Source organism: Somniosus microcephalus, chromosome 2, assembly GCF_052327205.1.
Source record: "Somniosus microcephalus isolate GS21.2 chromosome 2, FLI_Smic_1.0, whole genome shotgun sequence".
NCBI classification, from domain to species: domain Eukaryota; kingdom Metazoa; phylum Chordata; class Chondrichthyes; order Squaliformes; family Somniosidae; genus Somniosus; species Somniosus microcephalus.
This window is the reverse complement of record NC_140988.1, coordinates 136,183,813-136,197,872: the sequence shown is the minus strand read 5'-3', so window position 1 is coordinate 136,197,872 and position 14,060 is coordinate 136,183,813. Positions and strand designations below refer to the sequence as shown.

Genomic DNA, 14,060 nt, shown 5'->3' with positions numbered 1-14,060 from the left:
ATTTTAAACAATAATTTAAATTTTTGAAAAAAATAATTTTATTTTCTAACGGGGCTAAAAATAAACTTACCTTTCTTTAAAGTATTTAAAAATAATAAACCTGTGGAAAAAATGTCTTAATTTTAATTAATTCACCACTTACCTTGTAAAAAGCAGGCCTTGCGACTGCTTTTTATATGTGTAACTTCTGGAGACTTACCCTCCCGGGAAAACCTGCAAATAAAACCTAAGCTCGATACGCACGTGCAGCCTCTCCCGCGCACGCGTTCGAACTCTGAACCCCTTCTTTCAGGGGAACGGAAGTGCCGGTTTCCCGCGCATGCGCAGTGCATGCAGGAAACCAGCACGTCCATTGGGCCTACGGGTGAGTACCCAGCACGTACTCACCCGTGGAGACCCGAATTTCTGGGCCAATATAGATTGTAGAATTGAAGAAATATAAAAACCCAGAGAACCTTTTAAGTTTTTCCATATTTGTGGGATTGTTTTACATTGCAGACTTTTTACATGTCTTTATTTCTATGCATTGCTACTGTCCTCGAAAGGTTTAGTTATCTAAGTGTAGGCTTGTGGTTAATGGATGTATTTTCTTTTCAGGGCTTTTAAAACCAGCATCTTCACCTCATGGGCCTTCAGTTTCTGCTGGTCATCCGCCAGCTGCTCCTAGCCAGTTTGGCCAAACTGGCCTCCAGAATGGAATATATAATCCTGGAAACCAGATGCCAAGGTATTTGCCACAATACAGCATATGCAAAACACCATTTTACACTTGCTTACACTCTGTGCCTCATTTTTATAAAACTGAATAAACCCTGCATATATCTTAGGAGAGTGTCCTAAGCATGCTGCATTGCTTTTAAATTGGTACTACCAGTCTCCCTGTGAACTGGTGGCAGAAGATGCACTAGGGTTTCCAACCCTGATTAGATACATTCCTCGAGGTTTTATTGCACAACCATTTGCCTCCAACCACCCTGTCCAGTCTTTTATAAGCTGCATCACCATTACATCTTGCAGAGTGCAGGGCTTGATACTATAGCAGAAGTTGGTTGAAAAGTGTACCACACGCCAAAAAGTTTAAAGTTATATTTCCAATAAAATGTTGGTGTATTAAATTGCCCAATATTGAAGAATGGATTAAAAGTAAACTGGTTGGGGATGCCTTAGTAGTTATTATCTTAATATTTTATTTTTAATATTATTTATTTAATTCCAGCTACGCAGCTACTTCTCCAGGAAGTGGTCAGACACCTTCCTTTCAATCCCATGGTTCCCACCCACAGTCAATCTACCAGAATACTGCACCACCTGTATTCACACAGCAAGTCACCAGTCAGCTTGGTGCCATGCAAATAAGTGGCTATGGTGAGTTTTTTTTTATGAAGTAACATAACAAACCAGTTGAATATTTGTCTGGGTGTGTGAGGAGGGGGAGAAGAGAGATAGAAAGATGGGAAATGAGAAACTTACTCATTTTTTATGTTTCAGAAGGTTTCTGGTTCTAGATGGTTTCTCTGCAGTTGTCCCTTGTTGACTCTCTCACCTTACAATTTCTTCAGCCATTTGAACTGTGAGGCCAAAGGGCATAAGAGTGGAGTTTGAAGAAATTGCCATATTTTTAAACTCTATGTGACCTCACATCCATGTGTAAGATTTCCTGAGGGACATAATATGCTTTGATGCATTTAATTCTGTCTTACTGCTTTAAAAAATCAAAGGGAAACTCATCTTAGACTCCTGCAGTGATCCTGGGCTGCCTGAGGTCTTAATAAAACATACTGAGCGCATTGCTAACATCACGTCAGCAGCTCAGAACCTCTACAATTGCTAGCCTTTTTTTGGCTTTGTGCATGAAACATAATTTATTCCTCCAGAAATCATGAAATTTAAAAATATTTTACATTGAATAATTTCACTTATAACATACAAATAATTAGATTGGAGGAGATTGCTGAAAATAGAAACTTCAGAGAAAGTTACTTTTTGTATAGGAGCAAGAGTGGGCCATTTGGCTTTTCAAGTGGAGAGATGAACAGGTTAATTGTTTGTATTCTTAAATTCCACAATATAATTTCAAGACCCTCAAGTCTAATTGGAAATACAGTACTAGTGTTAGATCCCGTGTGGTAGATTTGTTCGATTCCAAGCGGACCCTCTACCTGCCTTGATGGAATTGGTGTGAGACCTGACCAATTTTCAGGGTTTGGCCTCATTAGAATAATTTTGGCAAGCTGCCAACACTAATCAAGTAGTGATAGGCAGTTTGCCGATTGGGGAGGGAGGGCTGGAAATCTGGTTGCTCTTCTGCGAAGTCAAGCCCGAAGGAGGACCTTAAAGAGGGAGGGGGATGCTGTTGAGTGTGACCTATTGGACCTTGAGCACAGAGATCACCTGCTGCAGAGACTCATATTGTACTGCCCCTGGAAACATGCTGCCTCACATAACACACTTCACACACATCACAGGAGATGCCTGCGACTGCCATTCCTTTGTGTCTAACTAACTTACAAATGTTAGCCTGAACTTCCACTAGCACCTAACTCTTGCAAAAATCAAACTCACTTACTCAGTTTACATAACTATTAATTATTAAAAATCTCTCACTTATCAGTCTTCACACTATTCCTTCAGTTATCATTTCTGGAATAGGCAAAACTTCCTCCCTTAAATCACACACCATTGTCTTTCTCCAAAAATAAAGACCAGTAGCTTTTTTTCATTGGTAGGTGGAGGGGGTCGGTAAGAGAAAACAATTCAGCAAAGGATTGTTGGGGCTTTAGTGAAGAAAACAACAGGTCACTCGCCTGCCCTCTTCCTGCTCAGAGGCACTCCTTATGCAAATTATTCCAGTGATTTAATGAGCATTAGGAAAAGGTCCCAGCATTCATCCACTCTTACCTCCTGTTCAACTACACCGCAAGTCTGAACTCTCACCGAGGCTAAACTTCACACCATTCTGGCCTTTCACACTCCTCTGGCCCCTCGCATCTCATGAGCCCCACAGTGAATAGATGGAAAGTCCTGTTGGCCTGCTGACCTTAAAGCTCCCACAGCCCGTTCCTGCTCTCACTATTCTTCAGTCAAGACTATTTGAGGGATGACTGAATGAAAACCTAATTTCGACAGATATTTTTGACAGATTTCAGAGTTACTGTGTTACTGTTCACCTGTCACTACAGATATGCAGAAATTGTCTGTGCCTCAATACCTGTTGTATATGTGCATTAGGAATGCATTGCACACATGTAACCTGAGCCTTGTAATATGATGCACTTTTCCCTTAATTTTCTATAATTCTGACATTAATGAGCTCAACCAGGTTACCAGAAGTCTTCAGCACTATAGCACATGAAAACTTATTAAATGTGTATTGCTTTCACTCACTCGCAAAATTACTTATCTTTAACTCTAAAATAAGACAGGCGTTAGAGCCAATGTCAACAGTGATTTCAAAGCTTGTGCATTTAGACCCCTCCCTTATATATCTTGTCTAATTAAATAACATTTGTTGTAAATTTGGCACTGTTGTATGTCTGTGTTAATATTGTAGATGCACCATTTGTTAATTACTGCTTAAGTATGTCACTGAGCACGTGCAGAATATTGATTATGTGGCATTTAGCACACATCAATTTTCTAATTTCACTGTTAATATTCTGGAAACATTACGAATTTAAAAAAAACGACAGGCTTTTCAATGAAGTTTTGTTTAAAGCATACCTTTTTTGTTATGATTAGGTTCTTCTCAAGCACCCCCACAAAGTGCCCCGTCGCTGTCTGGACCACCACTCCGGCCTTCATTCCAAGGATCTCAAGCACAACCATTTTTACCTCCTATTTCATCTCCTACATCCCAAGGTCTGCCTGTTGCACCAGCAGCTACAGTGCCCCCTGGAATGGCTGCTCCTCCCCCTGTAGGCATGCACGTTGGTCTTGCTGGACCCAATCAAGGCAGTGTTGGTTACCAGCAGGTTCCAGGCCAGCCTCCTATGACTGGGTACTTACCACAGCAGGGTAAATACTCTCCTTTTGATTTTAATTTTACAGTATTCATGAACGATGCATTATCCTGATAGTAGTCTGAAATGTTGCTGTTCTGAATTCAGCCCAAATGGAACAGCTGTCTTTTTAAGGATCGCAAGTAGTGTAAGTTAAAAGTATTTCAGATGTTACTATAATATCACAAGAGCAATCAATATTAGACTGGCTTGGCTCTGAAAGGGATGTGTTCACATTGTAATCAGAAATGTTATCTGGATCAGTATGTTTGCTGTTGTGACATGTGGAATGCAGACTGCATTATTGGAAAATTGCCAAAGATAACAGGCATTATACTGAAAGAAAAAGCTTGAATTTATATAGTGCCCCATCATGTATCAAGACATTCAAAAGCATTTCACATCCAATTAATTACTTTTGAAATCAGTCACTGTAGTCACAGGTGGCAGCCAATATGTGCACAGTCATGTCCCACAAATAGTAAATGAGATGATAATCTGGTTTTAGTGTGTTGGTTGCCAATCTAACAGTACAGAAAAAGGTTATCTACTCCAGCAAGGTGCATTCTCACCTGATATAGGGCTAAAATAGAGTGAAGGTTTTAGTACTTCTTTACCTAAGTAAATCTCAGAAAGCCTGGGGTGGGGGAAAGCGAACAATTAGCATTTATTTTGTGACGATCGTTGGTAATTGTTATTTCACATGTGTGCAGATTATAAGTGAATTTATATAGTGCCCCATTATGCATGCCGGGAATTTTTGAGGGGGTTTTTCCGATCTCTCTAGCTGTAACTTCAGCAGAAGATTGGTAGAAACTCCAGAGAAATGGCAAAAATAGATGTTTCTCCGAGGTTTCTGTTGAACTGCTACTGAAGTTACGGCAGGAAATTGGGGAATCCCTGCCTGAATTCTGCTCACATACATTAAGTGCAACGCTTAACTGTCAAGACATGGTGGACCAGAATTAAAGAGCACCATGTGGCAGAATGAACAGCATATGTCATCATTGATACGATGAGAGCCATACATTCATTCATCGGAATGAAAGACTGTTTTGACTCACTCACACATGTGGCTATGTTTTATGGATCTTTCACATTAGAAAAGAATTTCAGTAAAATCACCACTACTAGTAATAGCGCTTCAATAAATCACAGGTTGGTTTTATGGGACATAGAAGACTTGGAACTAAAATGTAAGAAAGCATTGAATAGAAAATAAAAGTATGTGACAGTGATATTTTAGTTACTACATTACAACAGTGACTACACTTCAAAAAGTACTTCATTGGCTGTAAAGTGCTCTGGGATGTCCGGTGGTCGTGAAAGATGCTGTATAAATTCAAGTCTTTCTTTTCACTTAAAGTTTATAGCAACCACAAATTTCTATTTTTTTTAATACACTGTCATTTTTAATAATTCTTCAGTTGTTCCGATTAATTGGAGCTTTGTGAAATAGATTTTGTAGAAATTATCATTGTGACAAATGTATCTGAGCAGAATGCTAAGGCTCAGGGTTTAGGCTTTAGATCGGAGGAGGGGGCAGAGGGCTAAGGCTTGGGGCTCAAGATTCTCGGAAGCAGCAAAGTTATAGCTGAGGAGCAAGCTGCAGCATTATAATTCAACTGGGAACATGGAGATTAGTGCCTGGTTACCACATGAGCAACAATATATTAATAGTTAGATGGTCACGATGGACCAATCAGATTTGCAGAACACAATGGATAACTATGGTCATTTTTTCTTAATTTATATATCGATAGACATTGGGTAAATGGAATTATTCCAGTATTATCAATTACCATATAAACACCCAATAGTTGAATACATATAAATTATATAAATAACTAGTATGTGAATAATATAAATTATAATAAATACCCAGTAAAGTATTCTGATTCTAATATTATAAACTCAAATCACCAAGATATAATGGGAACCTGAAAGTCTTTTCCAGCCCCAGGGAGTGGAACAGAGGTCAAGCCTGGGCCCAATGATTAAAGCAGAAGTGGGCCGGGATCTGGGAAGTGCAGGATAGGTAGTGAGTGAGAAGGAAGAAGTCTTATGCTTATCCTAGGAAGAAAAAATAAGCTAGAACCTGACAGTGAAGAGACCGGGGCATGTTAAGCGAGAAGAAGTGGCACAAAGCTGGTGAAAGTAAAGCCAGTGGTCTAAGGTTCCAAAGCGAAAGCCAGGACCAGTGAGGTGGAGGTTGGTGCATTCGAGTCAAGCATGAAGACTTAGGGCACTCTGTTGGCATATTATTTTCCTTGTGAATGTGCAAAAGGCACCCAGCACACAGAGAGGATAATGAGCTCTCTGTCCACGTGCTTTCTTGCATACTTTGCTCCAGTTAAGTCACAGCTGGGCAGGGGTGCACCTGAGGTTGGGGATGTCCGTGTGGTCCAGTGGGCCACATCAGGCCATGTAAGTAAAAATTGTTACAGCAATTGGAAGGGATGTGTAAGATTATGGATAAGACTATTCATTTTTTCTGAGTTGTTTTCATGTCTTTATTATATATACATTTTATGTTTGAGGTATTAGTGGGGTGGGTAAAGAACTGTCATGGAAGCTGTATGTTACAGAAATATTGCTGGCAGAACATGATTAGTCAGGTCACAAAAACAACCAATCAGAAATGACAGTACAGAGGATGTTATGGAATTTGATTACTCCTTGGTTACATGGTTCTGGAATTTGATGGGTTCAAGGGAAATATATCTCTGATTCCACAACTTGATTAGTTGGAGGGACTCTATGATATTGCAGTCACACAATATAGGAACATAAGAACAGAAGTAGGCCATTCAGCCTCTCGAGCCTGTTCTGCCATTCAATATCTGTATCTTAACTCCATCCACCTACCTTGGCTCCATATCCTTTTATACCCTTGTCTAGCAAAAATCTGTCGATCTCCAATTTAAAATGATTAATCAAGCTAGCATCTACTGCTTTTTGTGGGAGAGTTCCACACTTCTACTGCCCTTTGCATGAAGAAGTGTTTCACACAGGTTTTCTGCCTGTAATCTTATCGGGGTAGAATTTGTTGCTCATGCCGTTTCTCTGGGGTTTCCACCAAAGTTACGACAGGAGATAGGAAGAACTGCTCTGGAAATTCCATATGTGTGTAATATATATAGAGACCATACTCAAAAATAAAGCCTCAAACAGTATTCCTTTAAATTAAGCCCTGATTCAATAGCATTCTTTTGAAATGCGGGGAGTTAATGCATCCCATATTAAAATCAACATCTGGAATTTCCACAGGGTTTCTCCTGATCTGCTGCCGTAACTTCAGTGGAAGATCAGCAGAAACCCTGGAAAAACCATGTAAATGGCCACCGTTTCTCCGGGGTTTCAGTCGATCTTCTGCCGAAGTTACAGCAGCAGATGATAACTCCTGCAGAGATTCCAGGTGCAGTTTCCTAAAGTTCACTGTATTGATTCAGCTACTTAAATTTGATTGCCAAATTAAGTGACATTTTTTTAAATTTATGATGTGTGAGGCTGAGCTTGGCATCATGGCAGGAGAACCGCCACAGAAATTCATCCCCATGGAATCATTAATGGAACAGACCAATGAAACTAAGGGGAAGTTACAATTTGACATTAAATTATAAGTCCGTGTCTTTAAACCTTTGATCATGATAGTTGCTAATGATTTGCAGAGCAATTTTTGTTGCAACATGATGTATTTTTTTTAAAGTTTGATTATAGCTTTCATAAATATTTTGTAATATGTGAAGTGGAACCACTGAAACTTGTGTTCAGGGTGCCATAGCAGTTAGGGTGTGTAACCGCTTTTTATTCATGAGCTTGAAAGAACATAAAAGCACCTGAGGGACCAGGGAGGGATGGATCCCTTTCTTGCAAAATATAACCACATGCGAGCTTCTCCCATACACTAGAGCTGCAAACTGTTTAGGCACACTCTATTGCAGTATATCATTGGACTCATGACTGTGTTGAGCAAAAGCACTGATGGGTTCTTTTCTGCCATTGTGTTAGTTCTAGCTTAAGTCAGAAACATACAGAAATTATTAAATGTTGTAACCCTTTATACTGATATGCAGTGGAATCGATGAAACCAAGAACACCAGTAGACTCTTGATTGGCTGTGCCTTGCTAGAAAATTAAATTATAGACAGGAAGTGGAAACAATTTTGTACATTTCTGCAGTTATTATAAAGCAGAATATACTTTAAGATTATTACTTTTAGATAAAAGTTGAGTCTGTTTATGTTAAACTGTTTGCTGTTAGTGGATCTTTTAAAATACTACTGTTTTCCTGAACAATGCAAACACAAATGATTCATAGCATTTATGTAATCTAATTGATATAATCTTGGGAAATGAGTTGTAGTTTCCAGTATTTGTGTTTCTTCTCTCCAGGAGGTATTTATGGAGGGCAGCAAAGAGGGCTTCAGCCAAATTATCCTGGTGCTTATTCAGGGGCCTCAGCAACTGGTGCACAGCTAGCTGGACCTCAACAGAAGAAACTTGATCCTGATTCTATCCCTAGCCCAGTAAGTATAGTACCGTAAACAACATACTTCATAAATTATTATTTCTCTCAATTTTTTTGTTTGGACTGTATTTTGGGCATGTATATAAATTCATTATAATTCTTTGTCAGCCGTGGCTCAGTTGGTAACACTCTTACCTCTGAGTCAGAAGGTTGTTCATTCCAGGGACTTGAACCCACATTCCAGTCCAGGGACTTGAACCCACATTCCAGTCCAGGGACTTGAACCCACATTCCAGTCCAGGGACTTGAACCCACATTCCAGTCCAGGGACTTGAACCCACATTCCAGTCCAGGGACTTGAACCCACATTCCAGTCCAGGGACTTGAACCCACATTCCAGTCCAGGGACTTGAACCCACATTCCAGTCCAGGGACTTGAACCCACATTCCAGTCCAGGGACTTGAACCCACATTCCAGTCCAGGGACTTGAACCCACATTCCAGTCCAGGGACTTGAACCCACATTCCAGTCCAGGGACTTGAACCCACATTCCAGTCCAGGGACTTGAACCCACATTCCAGTCCAGGGACTTGAACCCACATTCCAGTCCAGGGACTTGAGCACAAAAATCTAGGCTGGCACTCCAGGGCAATACTGAGAGAGTGCTGCTCTGTCATATGGTACCATCTTTCAGATGAGACGTTAAACCGAGGCCCCGTCTGCCCTCTCAGGTGGACGTTAATGATCCCATGGCGCTATTTCAAAAAAGAGCAGGGGTGTTATTCCCGGTGTCCTGGCCAATATTTATCCCTCAATCAACATCACAGAAACAGATTATCTGGTCATTATCACATTGCTGTTTGTGGGAGCTTGTTGTGTGCAAATTGGCTGCCACATTTCCGCAGAGGCGCAGCTAGTTCTGGAGCACAAGTCTTTAGCACGATAGCCGGGATGTTGTCGGGGCCCATGGCCTTTGTTGTATCCAGTGCGCTCCGCCATTTCTTGATATCACGTGGAGTGAATCAAATTGGCTGAAGACTGGCTTCTGTGATGGTGGGGACCTCAGGAGGAAGCTGATATGGATCATCCACTCGGCACTTCTGGCTAAAGATGGTTGCAAATGCTTCAGCCTTGTCTTTTGCACTCATGTGCTGGGCTCAACCATTATTGAGGATGGGAATATTCATGGAGCCTCCTCCTCCCGTTAGTTGTTTAATGGTCCCCCACCATTCACGTCTGGATATGGCAGGACTGCAGAGCTTGATCTGAGCCGTTGATTGTGGGATCGCATAGCCCTGTCTATAGCATGCTGCTTCTGCTTTTTAGCATGCATATAGTCCTGTGTTGCAGCTTCCCGAGGTTGGCAACTCATTTTTAGGTATGCCTAGTGCTGCTCCTGGCATACTCTTCTACACTCCTTATTGAACCAGGATTGGTCCCTTGGCTTGATGGTAATAGTCGAGTGAGGGATATTCCAGACCATGAGGTTACAGATTGTGGTGGAATACAATTCTTCAGCTGCTGCTGATGGCCCACAGCGCTTCATGGATGCCCAATTTTGAGCTGTCAGATCTGTTCTGAATCTATCCCATTTAGCATGGTAGTAGTGCCCCACAACACAATGGAGGGTGTCCTCAGTGTGAAGACAGGACTTCATCTCCACAATGGCTGTGCGGTGGTCATTGCTACCAACACTGTCATGGACAGATGCATCTGCGACAGGTAGATTGGTGAGGACGAGGTCAGGTAGGTTTTTCCCCTCGTGTTGGGTCTCTCACCGCCTGCCGCAGGCCCAGACTGGCAGCAATGTCCTTCAGGACTCGACCAGCAGTGGTGCTACCGAGCTTTTCTTGGTGATGGACATTGAAGTCCCCACCCAGAGTGCATTCTGTGCCCTTGCTACTCTCAGTGCTTCTACCAAGTGGTGTTCAACATGGAGGAGTACTGATTCATTAGCTGAGGGAGGGCAGTAGGTGGTAATCAGCAGGAGGTTTCCTTGCCCACGCTTGAAGCCATGAGACTTCAATGTTGAGGACTCCCAGGGCCACTCCTTCCCGACTGTATACCGCCACCTTTGGTGGTTCTGTCCTGCCAGTGGGACAGGACATACCTAGGGATGGTGATGGAGGAGTTTGGGACATTGGCTGAAAGGTATGATTCTGTCAGGCTCTTGACTAGTCTGTGGGACAGCTCTCTCAATTTTGGCATAGGTCCCCAGTTGTTGGTGAGGAGGACTTTGCAGGGTCGATTGGACTGGGTGTGCTGTTGCCGTGTCCATAGCTGGTGCTGAGGTCGATGCCGGGTGGTCCATCCGGTTTCATTCTTATTATTGTGTTTCCCAGCAGTTTGCTGCAACTGAGTGGCTTGTTAGGCCATTTCAGATAGGCCAGATCAAGTAAGGACGGCAGATTTTCTTCCCCAAAGGACATTAGTGAACCATATGGGTTTTTACGACAATCCGATAGTTTCATGGTTACCATTACTGATACTAGCTTTTTATTCCATTTAAATTTAAAGCTGCCTTGGTGGGATTTGAACTCGCATGTCTGGATCATTAGTCCAGGCCTCTGGATTACTAGCCCAGTGACATTACCACTATGCTACCGTTTCTTTGGATCTACTTGGTGATGCTCCCATAACTGATGTCAGTTGAGTGGCTCCCTGTAGAGGCTATGCTGGGTATCTGCCATGCTGGTTGGATCATGTGCTCCAACCAAACAAATCCGCTTCCATCAGCCAAATCTTCTTGCACCTATGATACCTGCCTCACAGTTAGTTGTAATTCTTCCAAAGGATTGGCAGTCCAGCAGATATAGTAACTTCCTCTGTGCTGCATGTCTTATACTATTCCTCTGATAGCTAGCTAAGGCAGGGAAAACCTGGAACGATCTACAGTATCTTAATGCAGTTCAACTTAAATTTTTACTGTTTTGTTTCCGACCTTATCTTGTCAACTAGTATTGATGCTCTATGAAGCAAACCGAGCTCAGAGTTGATTTTCATCAATTTTCTTGAAAGTCCACTTTCAACCATAGAGAGTGATTGATTGGGTTAGGACACTCTGGAGAAAGGACTCAAAATAGTGTGTGTGTAAGGGGCGGGAAAACAAAGCTAATATTAGTGTCGTACCCAACAAAATCATTTATTTTTAAAACTAAAATCCCATTATCTGGAGAAAGAAATGCATTATTCTGAAATATACTTACTGTTATACTTTTCTAATCCTTTAAAATGATTTAAAAAATATATATATACTGATTTTTTTTTAATGGAAAGTTTGATATTCATAATTCAAGCTACTTGCCTCCAGTTGCCCATTGTCTCTTGATCCACTTACTATAACAGAATACCATGCAACTTTAAGTTGTGGCAAGATGTTTGAGATGGCACTATCGAATGGGGATCAAAGGAGTCTCGGAAGGAATTAGTTAGTAGTAGAATAGTCAGTATCTAACCCTATCAAACTTTTACCATATTCCTAAAAATGTTCCTGAAGCTTGTCATGCTTGTCTGTGCTTCTGAAAAAACATTGGCCTAGAAATTGGGTTTTGGCTTAGCCAGGGCTTTAGCGCCGGAAATTAGTGCCGGCGCTAAGTCCCCTGCGCACGCCAAAAATTCAGTGGCGCCGCGCCCAAACGGCTGCCGGCGCTACTGAAGGGTCTTAGCGCCTGGAAAAGGGCGCTAACTGCCGTTTCGCGCCGCAATTCCGGCGCTGCGGCACCCGATGCGGTGCGGCAGGCTGGGGAAGTGCAGGCCTCCTCCTTCCGTTAAGGAGGAGCTGCCTGCACCCGGCCGCGGCCCGCGCAAATCTGCTTAAAAATGAGCCCGGCACCTCGGACAAGTGCCGGGCTTGCATCTGTTCCGGGGGGGGGGGGGGAGAGAAGTCCGGGGAGGGAGCTGCGGGCAGGCGGCCGGCGGGAAAGCGGCCGGCCGCCGCGGGGCCTTTAATGCGCCGGCGCTAACTGCAGTAAGGCACCTCTGACAAAACGCTGGTTGCGGCTGCCACGGGCGAGGCGGCCGCAACTCAATTTCGGAGTTCGGGCGGGTTACCATGGCAACCAGGACGCTGCACACACCGATGACGTCATCGGTGCCGGCGCAGCGCTACCGGAGCAACGCCGATTTAGGGCCCCAGGGAATTTCACTACTGGCCATAACTCCGGCGCAAGGCCCTCTAGCGCCTCAAATGAGGCGCTAAGGCTACTGAATTTTCAGCCGATAGTTTTTGGTCCTCAGCAAGGGGAGGGATTGGCCAGTATCAAATACTGCCAGGTCATGAATAGCACACGTTAGAGTAAAACTCCTTCTACTTTGCATCAATCCCAAGATCAGAAGAACAACCCTTCTGAACATTTGCAAATTTTCCCACATGAGCAATCTCTATGGCCAGCCTGAGTAAAATTGTCATTTTAAGAAGCAGCGCATTCTGTTTTGTGAATTAAAAGTGGAGGAGCACTGCTATCATATCACAAGAGAAATCATTTTCACTGAGCAGGCTGAAAGAATAGTAGTTGCCATTGCCCATTCCTGTCTAACAGCAGTCTGATTTAGCTCCCAAGCAGCACATCCAACAGAGGCAAATGGAGCAGGAAATCATATCTGTCACCTAAACTAAGCTTGGAACAGCCTGTGAGAATACCTGGATTGAGAATGTGCCTAAAAAACTGATAAAGCAATACACTTGGAATAGAGTAAATAAGCAATTTTATTTGATATAATTTAAACACTGCACTTCTAAATTATTTTGATCAGCAATAATTTTTGTTGTCACATTTACAACAGCGTGACCATGCTAGTCAGCCAGAAAAAGTCATCATCCATCTATATATATATAAAATAATAATTGCTCTTCTGTCTGTCTGTCTGTACTCTATACACTCAAAAGTTATAGAGCGTACCTACACGCGTGTTACATCAAAAGAAAGCTTACGATTCCGGAACGGTCATAAGCGCATTTACTTTTCGGTGAGACAAAGATTATGCTGACGGTATCCAAAAAACGTTCAAAATTCCGCTCATTATCCCCTCATTAGCATTGAGTGACGTGAAGGTTGACCAATCGTACAGTCGAGCGACCTGACGGTCGACCAATCGCTGCGTCACGGGGGCGGGTTCATTGCGTGTGCGGGCGGGCCATCCTACAGTTGAGTGACGTGATGATTGACCAATCCTACAGTTCAGTGACCTGATGGTTGACCAATCGGTGCGTCACATTGCGTGTGTGGGTGGGCCTAATCCTTCTGACTGGAGGTGAGTGGCCGCCATCTTGATTCCTAACTTTATTTATTTTTGCCACTTTCTGTGTGTTAGGGAACTAAGGAAAAGAACAATTTATTTCAGTTTTAAATTGTATTTAAGAACAGTTAGAAATGAAGTGATCCCCTGCCCTTCGCCCGGAGGCTCGCCTACTTTGACGGCCATTTTGAGCGGCTGTGCCGGCGCCAGGCGCGGCCTAGCAGCCCGGGAAGCCTGGGCCTTGAGTTGAGCGGATTCCCGGCGCGATGCCGCTGCCTCCTGGGCCCGAGGCGGACGCCGATCGATTTGTTTTAGTCGCCAGTTTAGACAATGCCCGGAACCTGCTGAAGGCCAT

At 42.9% G+C, this 14,060-nt stretch overlaps 1 protein-coding gene across 1 annotated transcript in view; it reads left to right on the top strand.

The window, feature by feature from the left end:
* The window catches only part of LOC147122965 (protein transport protein Sec24D-like), a 293,437-nt gene that overhangs the window by 28,338 nt on the left and 251,039 nt on the right, over positions 1–14,060 (top strand). Inside the window, exons 3-6 of the mRNA XM_085962791.1 lie at positions 598–727; positions 1,217–1,365; positions 3,739–4,014; positions 8,394–8,527. Coding sequence (XP_085818917.1) covers positions 598–727; positions 1,217–1,365; positions 3,739–4,014; positions 8,394–8,527 — 689 coding nt within the window. The remainder of the gene's footprint in view (positions 1–597; positions 728–1,216; positions 1,366–3,738; positions 4,015–8,393; positions 8,528–14,060) is intronic.